The following is a 20,540-nucleotide window of genomic DNA, read 5'->3' as shown; positions in this document are numbered from 1 at the left end:
GTTTGTTCTGTAGTTGGGTGCTGTGTTGTCTTACTCAATAGACAAAATGATACTCACATATACACAGAAATGTGTTCCCTGGACTCCGCCTTAGCTGACCCTGTAATCGAATCAAATTGTATTTGTCACATGCGTCGAATGCCACAGGTATTACCGTGAAATGCTTACTTACGAGCCCTTAACCAAGGATGCAGAGTTTTTAAAAAGTAAGAATTTGCTGAATAACCTAAAGGAAAAATTGTAATAAAATAGCGATAACAAGGCTATATACAAGTTAATGGGTACGAGCTTGTCGAGGTAATTGATTTAATATGTACATGTAGGTAGGGGTAAAGTGACAAGGCATAAATAGTCAACAGAGTAGCAGCAGTGGAGTGTCAGTGTGTGTTTGTGGTTAGAGTCCAGTGAGTGTACATTGAGCCTGTGCAAGAGTGTCAGTACAAAAACTAAGCTATGTATAGGAATAAAATAAGGGGGTCAATGCAAATAGTCCGTTTGGCCTTATGGCTTTGGGGTAGAAGCGCTATGGTGCCGCTTGTAGCAGAGAACAGTCTGACATTTTTAGGGCCTTCCTCTGACACCGCCTGGTATAGACGTCCTGGATGGCAGGAAGCTTGGCCCCAGTGATGTACTGGGCCGTACGCACTACCCTCTGTATGCCGAGCAGTTGCCATACCAAGCGGGGATGCAACCAGTCAGTATTCTCTCGATGGTGCAGCTGTAAACGTTTTCGAGGAGCTGAGGTCCCTTGCCAAATCTCTTCAGCCTCCTGAGGGGGAATAGGCGTTGTCGTGCCCTCTTCAGTCTCCTGAGGGGGAATAGGCGTTGTCGTGCCCTCTTCAGTCTCCTGAGGGGGAATAGGCGTTGTCGTGCCCTCTTCAGCCTCCTGAGGGGGAATAGGCGTTGTCGTGCCCTCTTCACGACTGCTTGGGTGTGTTTGGACCATGATAGTTCCTTAGTGATGTGGACACCAAGGAACATGAAGCTCTCGACCTGCTCCACTACAGCCCTGTCGACGTGAATGGGGGTGCACTCGGCCTTCCTTTTCCTGTAGTCCACGATCAGCTCCTTTGTCTTGCTCACGTTGTGGAAGAGGATGACCTGGCACCACACTGCCAGGTATCTGACCTCCTCCCTTTTGGCTGTCTCGTCGAAGTTGATCAGGCCTACCACCGTTGTGTCGTCGGCAAACTTAATGATGGTGTTGGAGTCGTGCATGGCCACGCAGTCATGGGTGAACAGGGAGTACAGGAAGAGACTAAGCACGCACCCCTGAGGGGCCCCTGTGTTGAGGGTCAGCGTGGCGAAAGTGTTGTTGCCAATCCTTACCACCTGGGGGAGTCCCGCCAGGAAGTCCAGGATCCAGTTGTGGAGGGAGATGTTCACTTCCAGGGTCCTTAGCTTAGTGATGAGCTTGGAGGGCACTATGTTGAAAGCTGAGCTGTAGTCAATGAACAGCATTCTCACGTAGGTGTTCCTTTTGTCCAGATGGGAAAAGGCAGTGTAGAGTGCAATAGAGATTGCGTCAATCCTTGGATATGTTGGGGCGGTATGCATATTGGAGTGCGTCCAGGGTTTCTGGGATGATGGTGTTGATGTGAGCCATGACCAGCCTTTCAAAACATTTCATGGCTACAGATGTGAGTGCTACGGGCGGTAGTCATCTAGGAAGTTTACCTTGGCGTTCTTGGGCACAGGGACTATGGTGTTCTCTTTGAAACATGTTGGTATTACAGACTGGGTCAGGGAGAGGTTAAAAATGTGAAGTGAAGACACTTGCCAGCTGGTCAGCGCATGTTCTGAATACGTGTCCTGGTAATCCGTCGGACCCTGCGGTCTTGTGAATATTAACCTGTTAAAAAAGTCTTACTGTCAGACTGTGTGATCCTGCTACGGAGAGCACAGTTGCCCAGAACAGCTGGTGCTCTCATGCATAGTTCAGTGTTGCTTGCCTCGAAGTGAGCATAGAAGGCATTTAGCTTGTGTGGTAGGCTTGCGTCACTGGGCAGCTCGGGGCTGAGTTTCACTTTTGTAATCCGTGATAGTTTGCAAGCTCTGCCACATCCGACTAGCGTCAATCGGTGTAGTAAGAGTCGATCTTAGTCCTGTATTGATGCTTTGCCTGTTTGATGGTTCGTCGGAGGGCGTAGCGGGATTTCTTACAAGCATCCGGATTAGTGTTCCAGTCCTTGAAACTGCCAGCTCTAGTCTTTAGCTCATTGCGGATGTTGCCTGTAATCAATGGCTTCTGGTTGGGATATGTATGTACGGTCACTGTGGGGACTACGTCGTCGATGCACTTATTAATGAAGCCGGTGACGGATGTGGTAAACTCCTCAATGCTATCGGATGAATCCCGGAACATATTCCAGTCTGTGCTAGTGAAACAGTTCTGTAGCTTAGCATCCGCTTCTTCGGACCACTTCCATATTGAGCGTGTCWCTGGTACTTCCTGTTTTGAGTATTTACTTGTAAGCAGGAATCAGGAGGATAGAATTATGGTCAGATTTGCCAAATGGAGGGTGAGGGAGAGCTTTGTACGTGTGTCTGGAGTAAAGGTGGTCCAGAGGTTTTTTCCCCTCTAGTTGCAAATGTGACATGCTGGTAGAAATCAAGGAAAACGAATTTCAATTTTCCTACATTAAAGACCCACTGCTGTCTTGTCAGGTCCTCTCTGCTCATCATGCCATCAGCGTGTCCTCGGATCCTGAAAAGTCAATTACTCTGAGAGATCACTTGCTGTGTGATGTCAGCCACAGACAGTGAGCTGGCCTGTTTTATGTCTTCATTATGTTGCTTCTCTCCGGCGTCTCCCACTAGTAAGAAAAATATCCGGGCCGGTTTCTGCTGAGCTCAGCTTGTCACTCCCAATCCCAGACTGGAAGAAGCAGAGTCCTATTTAACACACTATGGAGGTAAAAGGGATGCTGTTCAGTGTTTTAGTTTGTTGTTACCAAGTGAGTGTTAGTGAAAGCATGTAGAAGAGACAGACCCCTGACAGAATGCCATCACCACATGGTTATTTCACACTTATGGTTGAATTAGGCAAAGGGTGTGGTATGTTATGGCACATGGACTGTAAGTACGAACTGACTCCATGAATCTGTCTTGTCTGCTGTCATGACACGGGCAGGAAGATGCTGTCTTCATGTGCAGGAACGGTTGCAACTTGCAGCAGTCTTTTGTTAGGGTGGAGTGGGGGAGAGGGAGGAAAAATTTGAATCCCAGGTAAGGGTGCAAATGAAGTCTGTAGGTCCAGCCAATATGGAGACGCACCTACCAACAAGTCATTTATATTTTACATCCCCACAGATGGGCTGTTTCTGAAGCAGTTTTTTTTTTTACTGCTGTACACACATTATCTATACATATACTGTCTATACACACCATTATACACTGAGTGTACAAAACATTAAAGACACCTGCTATTTCCATGACATACTGACCAGGGGAATCCAGGTGAAGGCGAAATCACTTATTGATGTCAGGAGACAGGTTAAAGAAAGATTTTTAAGCCTTGAGACAATTGAGACATTGATTGTGTATATGTGCCATTCGGGTGGTGAAGGGGGAAAACAAAATATTTAAGTGCCTTTGAATGAGGTATGGTAGTAGGTGCCAGGTGCACCGATTTGTGTCAAGAACTGCAACGCTGCTGGGTTTGTCACGCTCAAGTTTCCCGTATGTATCAAGAATGGTCCACCACCAAAAGGACATCCAGCCAACTTGACACTGTGGGAAGCGTTGGAGTCAACATGAGCCAGCATCCCAGTGGAATGCGTTCAAAACCTTGCCCAACAAATCGAGGCTGTTCTGAGGGCAAAAGGGGGGTGCAACTCACTGTTAGGAAGGTGTTCTTAATGTTTTGTACATAGTGTGTGTATATACAGTACCAGTCAAACGCTTGGACACACCTACTCATTCAAGGGTTTGTTTAATATATTCTACATTGTAAAATAATAGTAAAGAAATCAAAACTATGAAATAACACATGGAATCATGTAGTAACCAAAAAAGTGTTAAACAAATCAAAATATATTTTAGATTCTTCAAAGTAGCCACCCTTTGTCAAGATGACAGCTTTGCACACTCTTGGCATTCTCTCAACCATCTTCACCTGGTATGCTTTCCAACAGGTTTTGAAGGAGTTCCCACATATGTTGAGCACTTGTTGGCTGCTTTTCCTTCACTCTGCAGTCCAACTCATCCCAAACCATCTCAATTGGGTTGAGGTCGGGTGATTTTGGAGGCCAGGTCATCTGATGCAGCACTCCATCACTCTTCTTCTTGGTCAAATAGCCCTTACACAGCCTGGAGGTGTGCTGGGTCATTGTCCTGTTGAAAAATGATAGTCCCACTAAGCGCAAACCAGATGGGATGGCGTATCGCTGCAGAATGCTGTGGTAGCCATGCTGGTTAAGTGTGCCTTGAATTCTAAATAACTCACTGACAGTGTCACCAGCAAAGCACCATCACACCACCTCCATGCTTCACAGTGGGAACCACACATGCATAGTTCATCCGTTCATTTACTCTGTGTCTCACAATGACACGGCGGTAGGAACCAAAACTCTCAAATATGGACTCATCAGACATATTTCCACCTGTCTCATGTCCATTACTTGTGTTTCTTGGCCCAGGCAAGTCTCTTCTTCTTATTGGTGTCCTTTAGTAGTGGATTCTTTGCAGCAATTTGACCATGAAGGCCTGATTCACGCAGTCTCCTCTGAACAGTTGATGTTGAGATGTTATTTGGGTTGCAATTTCTGAAGCTGGTAACTCTAATGAACTTAACCTCTGCAGCAGAAAACTCTGGATCTTCCTTTCCTGTGGCGGTCCTCATGAGAGCCAGTTTCATCATAGTGCTTGGTGGTTTTTGCGACTGCACTTGAAGGAACTTTCAAAGTTCTTGAAATGTTCCATATTGATTGACCTTTAGGTCTTAAAGTAATGGACTGTCGTTTCTCTTTGCTTATTTGAGCTGTTCTTGCCATAATATGGACTTGGTCTTTTACCAAATAGGGCTATCCTCTGTATACCACCCCTACCTTGTCACAGCACAACTGATTGGCTCAAACGCATTAAGACAGAAAGAAATTCCACAAATTGACTTTTAACAAGGCACACCTGTTAATTGAAATGCACTACCTCATGAAGCTGGTTGAGAGAATGGTAAAAGTGCAAAGCTGTCATCAAGGCAAAGGGTGGCTACTTTGAAGACTCTCATATATTTTCATTTGTTTAACAGTTTTTATTATTTTTGGTTACTACATGATTCATAGGGGCGGCAGGTAGCCTAGTGGTTAGAGCATTGGGCCAGTAACCAAAAGGTTGCTAGATCGAATCCCCGAGCTGACACGGTCAAAATCTGTCGTTCTGCCCCTGAACATTGCAGGGGCATCTGATACAGCAACCTTTCTTATGTGTTATTTCATAGTTTTGTTGTCCTCACTATTATTTTACAATGTAGAAAATTGTAAAAATAAAGAAAAATCCTGGAATGAGGTGTGTTCAAACTTGTACAAACACACTATTTATATTGTGTGTACTATATGTACACTGTGTGTGTATGTATGCAGCTCTTCAAATTACTGGATTCGGCAATTTCAGCAACCCCCGTTGCTGATAGATGTATAAAATGTAGCATACAGCGATGGAATCTCCATAGACAAACACTGGCAGTAGAATGGCCTTACTGAAGAGCTCAGTGACTTTCAACCTGGCACCGTCAAAGGATGCCACCTTTCCAACAAGTCACTTAGTCAAATATCTGTCCTGGTCAACTGTAAGTGCTGTTATTGTGAAGTGGAATCTTCTAGCAGCAAAAACGGCTCAGCCACAAAGTGGTAGGCCGCACAAGCTCACAGAATCGGACTGCCGAGTGCTGAAATGCGTAGCGCGTAATAATTGTCGGTCCTCGGTTGCAACACCCACTACCGAGTTCCAAACTGACTCTGGAAGCAACGTCAGCACAATGACTATTCGTTGGGAGCTTCGTGAAATGGGTTTCCATGGCCGAGCACCCGTACACAAGCCTTAGATCGCCATGCCAATGCCAAGCGCCGGCTGGAGAGGTGGAAAGCTCGCCACCATTGGACTCTGGAGCAGTGGAAACGCCTTCTCTGGCGTGACGAATCACGCTTCACCACCTGGCAGTTTTGACGAACGAATCTGAATTTGGCGGGTGCCAGGAGAACACTATCTGTGGCTGAATGGATGCAAGTCCCCGCAGAAATGTTCCAACATCTAGTGGAAATCCTTCCCAGAAGAGTGGAGGCTGTTATAGCAGCAAAGGGGGAACCAACTCCATATTAATGCCCATGATTTTGCAATGAGATGTTCAACAAGCAGGTGTCCATATACTTTTGGTCGTGTGTGTAACCTGGGTGGTTCGAGCCCTGAATGCTGATTGGCTGAAAGCTATGGTATATCAGACCGTACGGGTATGACAAAACATTTTATTTATTTTTACTGCTCTAATTATGTTGGTAACCAGTTTATAATAGCAATAAGGCACCTCGGGTTTGTGGTATATGGCTGCAYTGCGTCGTGCCAAATAACAGCCCTTAGCCGTGGTATATTGGCCAAATACCACACCCACTCTGGCCTTATTGCTTAAATATATTCCGGACTCTGACATTGCTCGTTGTGATATTTATTTTTTCTTTTTGGATTATGTGCGTATTATTACTGCACTGTTGGCGCTAGAAACACAAGCGTTTTGCTGCATCTGTGACCAATAAACATAGTTTATTTGATTTGAATTATGGAAGATGTCACTTAATGGCTAATGCCATCTGTCTTCTGAAAGGATAAAGAAATATGCTTGCATGGTTTCCTTATTTAAATGTTCTCTTACCAAAGAGATTTGATCTTTATTTTCATTATAACCATAATGCCCTCGGCTTAGTGTGAGATGAAATGCAAATATAACTTTGGGTAGACATTGTCCTTGATAATCTGTTGGTCTTCCAGTTGGAACTGGTTCAAAGTAATGATGCTTATTTTCGCCCTAAACGTCCCGTGCCTTTGTCTCCACAGTGCCCTTAAAGACAGCCGCTTTCCTCCCATGACGAGGGACGAGCTGCCACGCCTCTTCTGCTCAGTGTCTCTGCTCACCAACTTCGAGGACGTCGGTGATTACCTTGACTGGGAGGTAAGAGACTGAAACAAGACAGGTAGCTATTAATTCATCTTATGCAATACTCTTCAGTCATTGATTTTTAAATTGAAATGAAATGGCCTTCACATATGTGAATCCAGCAGTTTAGATTGCCTGTGCCTCGGAGAGCAGTACACTCCCCACACAGAGCACACTGTAAAAGACAATCTCCAGTGTGAAGTAGAGATGAGAATTGGATACGTCGAGGGCTCTGCTGCAGTGGCACCTTCATGTCCTGAATGAACTGAACCCCATTGCAGCCTTGAGATTCACACTGCAAGGATGATTTAGGCAGACAATCAGCATACACACACACACACACAGACACAGGCAATATGTGGTGAGGACATAAGCAGTCACCTTGTTGACCCAGAGGGGCTATACTGCAGGTAGTGGGCCCCAGGGGGGTAGGGTGGAACAAGGGTTGTGACGTGGGTTGGTGAATTGTGTATCACCTACCGGTTTGGATTATAATGGGAACAATCCTCTGAGCTACCTTGACTGGATCGTGGCCCTGTGCCGAGTGTGCTGGTTTACAGGGACACATCCTGTCTCCTCCATCCATTCACTCTCCTATTACCATGGCCCTCCCCTTCATTCCTCACCCTAAACCTCCAATTCCCTCGCAGCCTCTCACCTCCCCCCCTTTCACACAATATAATCCAGTATGTTAGGCTTAGTGCAGCAAGACATATTTAAACACTCTAGTAGGTTGGACAGTGTGGCCGAAGACATGTAGTTCGTATAGATATTTCTCTCTGTTGGTCCTGTCATTAAAGTGATGTCTCTTCTCTCTCTCGCCTTTCTCTGGTCTGTAGGTGGGTGTTCATGGCATTAGGATAGAGTTTTTCAATGAAAAAGGATCAAAGCGCACCGCCACCTACCTACCAGAGGTCGCAAAAGAGCAAGGTAAGTGGAATCCTGTGTCCACCTTTATGATCTCTGAATGACTGGAGGTCTTTGTTGTAGAGAGAAGTGGTATTCAAGGGGGACATAAAGGGGGATATTCAAGAGGAATCAACCTTCTCTGTGCAGGATGGGACCACATTCAGACCATAGATTCCTTACTACGAAAGGGAGGCTACAAAGCTCCCATCACAAATGACTTCAGGAAGACCATTAAGTTGACCAGGTAAGAGGCTGCTCTCCTTTCACACCGGATGCTGTCTGACTTCCACTGCTGGCTTGGGTTTTGCCTTAAGTGTAAATTCTGGAAGTGGAAGTGTTGCTCACTGCTGGGAATATGTGACTGGTGCATAATTACTGTAGGTGACCCTCCCAAAGCCCACCATGGTCCTGTTTGCCACTGTTCCTACAGGGAGATCAGTGACCGATTACTGCTAGAGCATAGCAGCATTAGGAAGTAGAGATTGTAGTGCCGCTGCCAGGTAAGTTGGGGTAACTGTGCCTTCTCTAACTTCTCTCTCCTCCTGCTCAGGTACCGTAGCGAGAAGATGACGATGAGCTATGCGGAGTACATCGCCCACCGCCAGCACCATCACTACCAGAAYGGCACCGGGCATCCTCTACCCCCATACAACCATTATTMCTGACAGCGAGCCGCATGACCAATCACTGAACCTCTCTGCGGACCTTTTCCCAGGAGAGCCCGCCCCCTCCTGGTCTAGCTATCTCTACTACTGTACCATTTTATGATGATAGTTTCCGTTGCCATGCTGACGCTCTCCCAGACGTTGACGTGGCAACGGGTGGCAAAATAAGCATAAATTGATAATGACGAGAAAAAACAAAACTTTTTTTCCTTTTTATCCTCCTATTGATTTAGTTTTTGCAGCATATATATTCATATCTATAACCCCTTTCGTTCATATTTTTGACAAGTAAACGAATACTAGATTTTCTTAAACTTTGATTATTTTCAAAGAATCCTAATCAGGTTTTTGATTCTGTGGATGGAAGCAAGTCATATATGGTGGACTAGTCTTACATAATGGTATATGCTCATATTTTGTGTAGGCTTTTCTACAGTGTTCCCTTCTATTAGGAAAATGTGTTTTTCTGTTGAAACCCTTCTTAGTAGCCTGATTGACATTGTGTGTATCATGTAGCAAGCCATCAGCAGTTCTGGAATGTTGCATCATTTCCTCAATTTTGCGATTCCTCTCAAAAAAGTATTGCCTGTTACGGTTGGTTTGGCCTTTGTAAACCGTTGTAGTGATGTCATTGATGGTTTGGCCTTTGTAAACCGTTGTAGTGATGTCATTGAGTAGGTGTTGGGACTTGTATACCCAAGATTTTACATTGTGGGGTTGTGATGCCACACAAACAATATTAGCTGGTCTTTATTGCGTTACCCTACAAACCTGTTTGCTTTTCTGTGTGTGGTTAGCTGTTTGTTAAGTGCACATCTGACAGGACATTGACAGTGCTAGATTAAATTAGGAATAGGATCTTGTCAAAATATTTCCCACGATGCTTGACAGAGCCTTTCATTTCCACCCGGTTGTTCATGGTGTTTTTGATAAACACTTCTCGACTTTATTATTATTATTATTTTTTTTAAATTTAACCTTTATTTAACTTGGCAAGTCAGTTAAGAACAAATTCTTATTTACAATGACGGCCTACACGGGCCAATTGTGCGCTGCCCTATGGGGACTCCCAATCATGGCCGGTTGTGATACAGCCTGGATTCGAACCAGGGTGTCTAGTGACGCCTCAAGCACTGAGATGCAGTGGCTTAGACCGCTGCGCCACTCTGTAACTTTAATTGAATTTGTCCGGCTACAGTTATTATTTTCCCCCTCTCATTAAAACTTGAGAAATGCCATTTTAGCTTCAAATTAGGTTCTGTTCTTTGTCATTTTGAATCGGGCGAGGAACGAATGTGATCTACAGGGCTGGAGGATGTGGTTGGGTTGGAGAGTTGACTGCAGAGTGCAGATAAATAATGATCCAAGTCATTGACCTCTGAGAAAAAGGCCTTCATCCTGTTATTCCATTGCCAGTTGGTTTGAGAGGAAAAACCAATGAATGAGACTTGAGTCTAGTGACGGGCACATGCTAAAACTACTAAAAGCCATATTCTCTTTTTAATGCATGCTTTGTAAGAGTGGTCGGCTTTTGCTGTTTGCTTTTCTCCCCTCTAAGTAACTTCTCCGTGTTTACTTCCTCTACGAGTCAACTTTATTCTGGTGGCTTTGGTCCCAAAAGTTGTTTCCCCTCCGATTGTGCTCTGTGCTTTGTCCTGGTTAGGAATCTGGGCCGTGAGACATTATCTGGCCTTCCTCTAGTTACTCTGTGGACATGGGTTAGCATCAAGGTTTGAACTCCTTTGTCCTGTTTGTGGCCTCCTCACCTCCACTGGTTCGATACCATTTTAACTGAAGCTCGTGGCCACAATGACACTTAATTCTGCTTGATGTAATCAATGTTTACATCCACATATGTTACATGCTTGATGACTGCCCGGTTGCCATAGATGTGCACTTTCATGTGCTCTCGTCAAACGTTAGGAGCTGCTGTGGAGGCTACTGGACTGAGTAGCTAGCTAACGTTAAACCCCTGGCTCAGATCGTCGTTGGTTGAGTTGTTCAAATCACCCCTCCGTTATTTCCTCTTCGTGACATGCTGCTGTTGAGGTGCTTGCTGGTTTCAGGACAAGTTACTCCCCATCTCTGTGCCACTAGAAACCATGCATAGGTTGTTGGTCTGTTGTCAGCTGGTTTGCAGCAGCTTTTGGCTGAGTTGGTGGGAACCGATGCAGAGGGAACAAGTAAAGGGTGGATCAAGCTGCATTTAATCAAACTCTACATAAAGAGCCAGGGCTTTTAAAAGAGCAGGGAATACATTTCCCCTCCCCCTCCAAGTATTCTTCATTGTCAGTCACATCCACGTCCAGTAGTTGGTATGTTTTAACAAGTGTCGTTGAGGGTTATCTCGTGACCTCTGTGTAGTGTACAGGATTTGATTTGTGTTTTTTTGTGGTGACTGACAGTTTTGAGGGGTGCTTGTWAAAAAAAAAAAAAAAAAAAAWAWAAACATTTTCGTAACAGCCTTTACCAACTGACAGTAGGGTAAATAATTTAATTTAATTTTTATATGCAAAATGTTAAGGGCTTTTGGCACTCCATCCACAGTAACCCGAAATGACCCAGATTTCAGTTGTGTTGCCTTAAAAAATGATTAAATAAATGTGGACCGGTAAAATGGTGCCCTGAGTGTTCCTCTGTCCCGTACTGTACTGTCGTCTAACCCTGACCTCAACCTACAGGGCAGTGAAGGTGAACCGGATTCACCCATTCACCCTCGGATAGACACGTTATCGTAGTGGGAGGCAGATGGGGAACTTTTGTGGTCAGACAGGCTACTTCATTAATATAGCCTAGTGTAGAAGTGGTTCAGATGATGTGCAAATAAGCTAATCTCACCTGTTCACTGTGGTTCCCTGCTCAGAGATTGGATGGCCTTTCCATCATATCCTCTTGGGGTCAGGGAACTGATGCCTCAGACCATGCTGCTTAGTAATATTGACAGGACAAATTGGCCTACTTAAAGAGAGATTTTGGCCTTGTAGTTTGTCACCAAAACAGTTTTCAGAGAACTGTGGGAAAAGCTGTCCTTGCTGCTGAACAGTCAGGTACCCATTTTTTGGTCCATTAAATACAGCACAACCTGAACTTTTTCTGGTCATGCTGCAAAACCAAGTCCACCGCTGTCTTTTACATGCTTGCTGATTTATATGTATACACAAATGCAATCCATTCTGTTGCATGTGTGTATGTGTATAAAACATGCAGAATGGTTTAATCCATGACATGCTTGATCTACGACGTAGAGACTCATAACTCGTAAAAAAAGAGAAAAATAAAATAAAATGGTGCTATTGGACCTCGTGTTGGGGCGGTCGCGGGTTTCGTGACTGGTCATGCGGACTCATCGATCAAATCCGACTTATTATCCTTGATATATGCAGATCTGTTCAACAGGTGTTTTTTCCTACCAGTGTAAGTSAACACCCTGCAGGTTTGAAAGGACAAGAAGTCCCAACTAACCCCCCTCCTCTACCCCCAACTCCCTGCCTCATGGCCTTGGGGTTGAAGGTGAAATCTGTCGTTCAGTAGATGGTGTCATCAGAAGGGAACATTCTCTCCTGCGCTGGGACAGTAAAGAGTTGGAGTGAACAGGGCTGTCACCCCTGACACTCCATCGTAGGCCCTTTCCTTGCCCAGCCCACGACTGGATGTTCCAACAACACTTCATGTTTTACCTCTGTGTTAAATTGTTGTTACAGCTGTCCTGTACCCTATACTCATCCATGGGGTTGATTAACAGCTTAAAGGAAAGGTTCTGACTGAAGGCTCTCAACTCTGGCTCTTACGAACTGCCTCAAAGGAAGTCCAGCGTTTTTAGCCTTGAATATTGTCATGCATGTACAGTAAGTCTCTATAACAGTGGTTTCTTTAAGCTAAAGGCCATGTTGCGACTTGGCTGGACATGAGGGTGGGTTTAACTGGCAGGTTTAGTGACAGCCGGACGAGTGATTGCTGACGTCATCAGGATGCTCACATAATTATTGTATAATGTTTGACTGAGACCATTTGTTATCATTAATGTATGTCAGAGGAGCCTGGTGGGAGGAGCTATTGGAAGATGGGCTCATTGCAATAAATGTAATGCTATCAAACATATAGAAAACACGTTTGACAATGAGCCTGTCCTCCTATAGCTCCTCCCACCAGCCTCCTCTGAAGTATGTTACTTTCACATGGAAATGACTGAACGTTGTCATTTTTTTAAACTTCAAGTCAAGATTCATGAATACCAGTCAAATGTGATTCTGACTGCTCATTTGCAGCACACCTCTGCCCATTGTTCATACTGACACAACTAGGATAATGTTAAAGACAGAATGTCATTTGGTTCCATACCGGGGTTAGGGTTTAGTCCCAGCATTCCTTGTATGTGTATGCATATATCTTTGTTGAATGCTTAAGCTCATAGTACCTTTTGTATGTTCGACCGAACCAAAGATGCCTCTGGCCACGTCCACATGCTGCTCTTCAGGCCTGGCTTCCTGTCCTTCCAAAAAACACCCCTGCAAGAGACAAAATAACTTTTTTTCTGTCTTTTTCTTTTTTTTGTACGATTTCTAACTTTCTTTCGCAACTGCTTATTCAATGAATTTTTGATTCTGTTTGAAGCCTTACCAGGCATCAAGGATAGTGAAATTACCTGGTTGCACAGTTTATTTTGTCACAGATTTTTTCATTATAATTTGTGCAACAAAAAATAAAACCCCATAGCGTGCCTCCTAGATTTATGGGTTTCTATGTGTTTTTTCCTAAAGACCAGCAGTTATACTTCATATATAAAAGATGAGTTTCTCATTTTTTTTTATGCCATTAAAGATGAAAAAGCCTCTTTTCTTTACTCTGGACCCAGTAGCTGCACTGGAATACAATCGCACTGATATACAAATGAATAAAACTTTTATAAGAAAATGTACTTTAAGAAGAAAAAAACTTTTGTACATCAATTATTTTCAAAAACATATTTTGGATCTAGTTTCTAAATTAATTGTGGTTTTCTATGTTCAGAAAATTTCAGACACCAAGTTGAGACATGTTGCTGTGCAGAGTGACAGTCTCTGCTGTGGTGGGATGACAGGATGTGGGGTTGCCTGGCGTAACCCCTCACACCCACCTTTTATTTCTTCTACTTTTAATTTTTGGTTCACTTTCTCAACTTTAGTAACTTGAAAATGTTGATGGAATAATATGAACTGGGAAATAAACTACTTACCTTTAGAGCTAGATCCCCCTTCCCCATTGAATTGCTGTTAGTGTGATGAGACTTAATGGGCATTTATGATAGTATGGCAAAGAAAAAAATTACCCACCCCCAAAGAGTGTGGGGGGAAAAAAACGTATATATTGATGGGTTATCAGTGGGTATGTGAGCAATGGCTGTGGAGATAATGTAGTTAAACATTTATTACCTTTAAATCATTTATCCAATAAAAAATGTAAAACCAAGTGAAAATATACAAAATTGTGTGTGCATGTTTTGTGTAATGGGTGTTTTATTACAATCCAACATGGAGTTGGAGCTTGATTGAATGTTATACAATACACAAGGTTATATTTACAGCTTGGATAAGAATATTGGTGGTACACATTGGTAGAGATGTTCCCACTTACTATTTTGAGCACTATATAAATCCAATGAAATGTTATTTATTAGTTCCTGAGCTATTCACTGAGAAGACCATTTAAGGGCAGAAATCACATTTATTGTCAATACATCACATTGCACATCCACCCAGAAAAGTGTAAAAAAGTATACCATATCCCTTGTTTGGGCACAACAATCCCTCATTACAAAATGGGATCAATCAAAGTGATAAGGAATAGGAAATTGTATTTAAAAACAGATACTTCCCTTAAAACAGGGGTTCCCAAAGTAGAGCTATGCAGGTAATCAAACAGATGGTTTAATGTATGTGATTGGTTATATAGAATATGTCTATATTTGGGTAGATATGGACTGAAATTGGGCTGCCCCTTAAAAATAACCAACACTCAGAATGTAGATTGAAGTGTAATGTATAGAACAGGCATTTGATAGAGAACTGACATTACACATACATTTCATCCGCAACCTTGATAGCAAACCACTGAATATGCCCCATGATCAATAAAGGCTCTATTCAATCTGTATCACTGAAGTCAACATATGTAGCGTTTACCGCTAACTCAGGAACATTGCCTTTACATTTCAATCACGCTGTAATGCCGAACTTCTGCAATACGGATTTAATAGAGCCCTAAATCTCTTTAATGAATCATCTCTGAAGGCCATCTCTACCTTTCAGATCCCCTCTCAACAGGCACAGGACATCGCTCCTCTCACCCTTTTGACAACTGTGCTGTATACAAATACAGTGCATTCAGAAAGTATCCAGACCCCTTGACTTTTTCCACATTTTGTTATGTTACAGCCTTATTTTAAAATGGATTAAATAAAACAAATCCTCAGCAATCTATACAAAATACCCCATAAAGACAAAGCAAAAATGTTTGCACATTTAAAATAAAAAACAGAAATAACTTATTTACATAAGAATTCAGACCTTTTGCTATGAGACTCTAAATTGAGCTCAGGTGCATCYTGTTTCCATTGCTCATCCTTGAGATGTTTCTTCAACTTGGAGTCCACCTGTGGTAAATTCAATTGATTGGACATGATTTGGAAAGGCACACACTTGTCTATATAAAAAGGTCCCACATTGACTGCATGTCAGAGCAAAAACCAAGCCATGAGGTTGAAGGAATTGTCTGTAGAGCTCAGAGACAGGATTGTGGCGAGGCACAGATCTGGGTAAGAGTACCAAAACATTTCTGCAGCATTGAAGGTCCCCAAGAACACAGTGGCCTCCATCATTCTTAAATGGAAGAGATTTGGAACCACCAAGACCCTTCCTAGAGCTGGCCACCTGGCCAAACTGAGCAATCAGGGGAGAAGGGCCTTGGTCAGGGAGGTGACCAAGAACCCAATGGTTACTCTGACAGAGCTCCAGAGTTCCTCTGTGGAGATGGGAGAGCCTTCCAGAAGGACAACCATCTCTGCAGCACTCTACCAAATCAGGCTTTCACGGTAGAGTGGCCAGACGGAAGCCACTCCTCAGTAAAAGGCACATGACAGCCCGCTTGGAGTTTGCCAAAAGGCACCTAAAGGACTCTCAGACCATGAGAAACAACATTCTCTGGTCTGATGAAAACAAGATTGAACTCTTTGGCCTGAATGCCAAGCGTCACATCTGGAGGAAACCTGGCACCCTCCCTACAGTGAAGCATGGTAGTGGCAGCAGCATGCTGTGGGGATGTTTTTCAGCAGTAGGGTCTGGGAGACTAGCCAGGATCGAGGGAAAGATGAACGGAGCAAAGTACAGAGAGATCCTTGATGACAACCTGCTCCAGAGCGCTCAGGACCTCAGACTGGGGCTTAGGTTCACCTTCCAACAGGACAACAACCTTAAGCACACAGCCAAGACAACACAGGAGYAGCTTCGGGGCAAGTCTCAGAATGTCCTTGAGTGGCCCAGCCAGAGCCCAGATTTTTACCCGATCAAACATCTCTGGAGAGATCTGAAAATAGCTCCCCAGCCAACCTGACAGAGCTTGAGAGGATCTGCAGAGAAGAATGGGGAAAAACTCCCCAAATACAGGTATGCCTAGCTTGTAGCGATTGTCCCATGAAGACTTGAGGCTGTAATTGCTGCCAAAGGTGCTTCAAAGTACTGAGTAAAGGGTTTGAATGTAAGGGGTCTGAATACTTTCAGAAGGCACTGTAGATATTTGGATACAGCACAGTTGTGTTATTTGTTTATTTCATACTTTTGCAAGAATTTCTAACAACCTGTTTTTGCTTGGTCATTGTGTATAGATGTATTAAATTGTTTTTTCCCATCAATTTTAGAATAAGGCTGTAAGCTAACAAAATTTGGAAAAAGTCAAGGGGTCTGAATACTTTACAAAGGCTCTGTACACCAAGATACCTTCCTGTCCTCATCCATAATGATCCGACAGGACAGACACTTGTCTGCATTGTCTGTAAAAAGGCCCCTTACATTCTATCTTTCACCTCTGCAGTAAAATCAGTGATGGAGAGATGGGCCAAAGATGCAGGAGCCCTCTTTCATTTATACCACTTGATCCAGCAAAGACGTGAGGAACAGGTTTCTCCTTGTCAGCAGAGGCTGTGACCATAGATATGACAGAGACAGCTGCTTCACAACTATTACTCTTCTAACAAACAAAATATCACAAAGTGATGGCTTTTACAATGGATTAAACATGTCAAAGATATTATCTTAAATACAAACACAAAATGGCAACTTGACCCATACCTGGGCCAACTGTCATGGCAAGCACAAATTAAGAGTTTGAAGTGTACAGTAACAATGACAATTCCGTGATATGTGGGCTAGCCCCATTTTTTGGAACATAACTACAGAAGGCAACTTTAGAAATAAAAAAAAGAGTAACTTTTAGAAACATGAGTAACTCGGGTTCAGGAAATCTGACCAAAAGAAAAAGCAAATTTCCCCTGGCCAGCTACACACCAATTACTACCAACTGCAGCAGTCTTCCCATCATGTGTGCATGCATACAATGCAAGCCATCCCTAACACAAAAATAATAACTTTGTTTAATTTACCCTGAAATGCCTAATTCTTTACAGAAAAAAAAAAAAAAAAAGTTAAGTGGTACAAGATGCATTAAAAATGTTGATAGAAAATCCCACCGTAAGAACAGGCATTGGATTTAAAAAGGCTACGTCCGTGTGAGTCTGTCGGTCTGTTCAGTCGACCTTGCTGCGCAGTCTGGCGGTGTCCAGCAGGTACCTGCAGGTGGGGCCGGTGTGGTAAGAGAAGAGGGTCAGGGCCTTCCCATGGACCAGGGTCAGCAGGGTCTGGTGACCTGCAGCCCAAACCCGGTACCAAGGCCCGTAAAATGGGTCAGACACCGCTGGACACAACATGTTATTCAGGTTGACCTCGGTCATCTGGGAAGATGGAGAGAAAAATACAGAAGTGAGAGACAAGCTAGCAGAAACCGAGGCCTTGCTTGGTGTTTGTTTCATTCGTGACTTCAGTCAGGCTATAAGAGAGAAGAGCAGTCAGCTGTGTCACGCAGCTCATTAGTCATGCTAGTGTGTCATGTACAGTGCCTTCAGAAATATGTACACCCCTTGACTTACTCCACTTTGTTGTGTGACAGACTGAATTCAAAATAGATTAAATAGATTTCTAACMCATCTACACACAATACCCCATAATGACAAAAATGTTTTAGAAATGTAAACAAGTATTCACACCTCTGAGTCAATACATGTTTGAATCACCTTTGACAGCGATTACAGCTGTGAGTCTTCTGGGTAAATCTAAGAGCTTTGCACACCTGGATTGTACAATATTTGCACATTCTTTTTAAAATTCTTCAAGCTCTTTGAAGTTGGTTGTTGATCATTGCTAGACAGCCATTTTCAAGCCTTGCCATAGATTTAAGCCGATTTAAATCAAAACTGTAACTAGGGCACTCAGGAACATTCAATGCCGTCTTGGTAAGTAACTCCAGTATATTTGGCCTTGTGTTTTAGGTTATTGTTCTGCTGAAAGGTGCATTTGTCTCCCAGTGTCTGTTTGAAAGCAGACTGAACAAGGTTTTCCTCTAGGATTTTGTATGTGCTTAGCTCTATTCCGTTTATTTTTATCCTAAAAAACTCCCTAGTCCTTGCCAATGACATGCATACCCATAACATGATGCAGCCACCACCATGACTGAAAATATGAAGAGCGGTACTCAATGATGTGGCTCCTATCACAGTCACCGTTGGCCTCATGTTGAAATCCCTGAATGGTTTCCTTCCTCTTTGGCAACTGAGTTAGGAAGGACGCCTGTATCTTTGTAGTGACTGGGTGTATTGATACACCATCCAAAGTGTAATTAATATTAACACCATTAATTTAATTAATTAACACCATGCTCAAATGGATATTCAATGTATGTTTTGTTTTTGTACCCATCTATCAATAGGTGCCCTTCTTTGCGAGGCATTGGAAAACCTCTCAGGTCTTTGTGGTTGAATCTGTGCTTGAAATGCACTGCTCAACTGAGGCACCATACAGATAATTGTATGTGTGGGGTAAAGAGATGAGGTAGTCATTCAAAAATGATGTTAAACAGTATTATTGCACACAGAGTAAGTCCATGCAACTTATTATGTGACTTGTTAAGCACATTTTTACTCCTGAACTTATTTAGACTTGCCATGACAACAGGGCTGAATAGTTATTGACTCAAGACATTTCAGCTTTTCAGTCTGTATTCATTTGTAAAAATGTCTAAAAACATAATTCCACTTTCACATTATGGGGTATTGTGTTTAGGCCAGTGACAAATCTCAATTTAATCAATTTTAAATTCAGGCTGTGTAACATTTTTGGGAGGAAAAAGTCTGTAAATACTTTCTGAAGGCACTGTATCTTTACTCAAGTACATCACGCAAACTCTCTATCCAGATCCTGTATCCATCCAGCATCATGTTGAATCCTATTAAATCACATTCTATGTTTCATCTTACTTTACTGCCTGTGTCCTGTACAATGCTGTATCAATTCGGGATGCACATTATGGTCGATTCTGCTGCCGACTAACCGACCCTAATAAACTTGTCAACAAACGGTATAAAAATGTCCAAAGAGTAAAATGACGTGACCAACAGAAAAGACTATGGATGTATACAAGGAATAGACATTTTTCCATTATGAGCTTTAAGCTTTGTTTTGCCTTCAATAGACTGAACTGCTGTTTGTGGTGCACCAGCGGTTTGCGGATCTTGCATGTTAATGGTAACATGCAACAATAGCAAGCCTATCGTCATACAGTCAAAAGGCTATATATAGCCTGTTATTGAACATGAAACCGCTGTAACGAAGCAGCTAATAACACGTAATTTTCAAACATTTACCAAAATGCAATTAGCGGGAAACACAGTTCTAAACAGCGCATATTATWATTWTTTTWTTTATTTAACCTTTATTTAACTAATGCAAGCGGTTCCATGTGACAGATAGAAAATAAATAACTAGGATGGTAATATGACTAGGATTGTGGCTTTCGCTTCAGAACAACGGAAGAAAGTTGATATGAAAACCAATAGAACATAAGAGAAAAGCTGGTTAAATGGCATAAGGAAGTCTTTATAAAATAATTGCTTCCAAATTTCTATGGTTGGATTTTTGCTAGGTTACTTTGAAGCAAGGTAAGACATTCCTCATTATTTGAAGTAAATTAAAGCGTTCAGGTTCCAAACAATTAGACTGCCAGAAGCTCCCATTGTAAAGTGGTGGGTGACGCGCTGATAGCCTGCCTACGGTTGACTATAGCCTATGCACTCAAATGGAGAATGGGAGGCGCGCTTTAATTACGAGTTGAGATTGAGAAATAGTAGCTCTTAAAATCGTGACCATCAAAATAGCTAACATGCGATTGCATTTAGAATTGTTATGTCTTCTTGTGCAGAAGAGGTCTGTGGTACTTCAGACAAGTGATGGGCCAATTCATACCTCAAACTAAACTCTGTATGCTGTGATGTGATAAAATACATAACGACTAACGACAATACACACGCGTTAATTTAATCACAAAATTATGCAAATTTCCCTATTAAGGTAAACACGACCAGTCAAATCTACTTTCGGCTGCTACACATTTAATGGTTAACCTCCCTAGCATCAATATATGATCTATGTCTGGAGGGTACAAATCTTGTCAACATCCTGTATTTCTGTGTCATGTGCCTCATGTTACTGGCCTCTCCTTTAAGAGCTAGGGGAGCCGTTTCACCGAGT

The 20,540-nt window shown here is 42.9% G+C and overlaps 2 protein-coding genes across 5 annotated transcripts in view; one reads left to right on the top strand and one right to left on the bottom strand.

Moving 5' to 3' along the window:
• LOC111950867 (nuclear protein AMMECR1) overlaps nt 1-14,167 on the top strand; it is a 34,408-nt gene extending 20,241 nt beyond the window's left edge. The window contains exons 3-6 of one of the 2 annotated variants that reach the window (XM_023968785.2): nt 7,042-7,156; nt 7,981-8,071; nt 8,198-8,294; nt 8,601-14,167. In XM_023968785.2, coding sequence (XP_023824553.1) covers nt 7,042-7,156; nt 7,981-8,071; nt 8,198-8,294; nt 8,601-8,715 — 418 coding nt within the window. In that variant the 3' untranslated portion in view covers nt 8,716-14,167. The remainder of the gene's footprint in view (nt 1-7,041; nt 7,157-7,980; nt 8,072-8,197; nt 8,295-8,600) is intronic. The other variant, XM_070434590.1, reaches the window with a different exon arrangement.
• A 228-nt stretch (nt 14,168-14,395) lies between these two features.
• The window catches only part of LOC111950828 (transmembrane protein 164), a 62,083-nt gene continuing 55,938 nt past the window's right edge, over nt 14,396-20,540 (bottom strand). For all 3 annotated transcript variants that reach the window (XM_023968728.3, XM_023968729.2, XM_023968727.2), the window contains exon 6: nt 14,396-17,692. In XM_023968728.3, the coding sequence (XP_023824496.1) occupies nt 17,489-17,692 (204 nt within the window). In that variant the 3' untranslated portion in view covers nt 14,396-17,488. The remainder of the gene's footprint in view (nt 17,693-20,540) is intronic.

Source organism: Salvelinus sp. IW2-2015, linkage group LG23, assembly GCF_002910315.2.
Source record: "Salvelinus sp. IW2-2015 linkage group LG23, ASM291031v2, whole genome shotgun sequence".
In the NCBI taxonomy this organism is placed as follows: domain Eukaryota; kingdom Metazoa; phylum Chordata; class Actinopteri; order Salmoniformes; family Salmonidae; genus Salvelinus; species Salvelinus sp. IW2-2015.
This window is presented reverse-complemented; position numbering and strand designations above follow the sequence as displayed.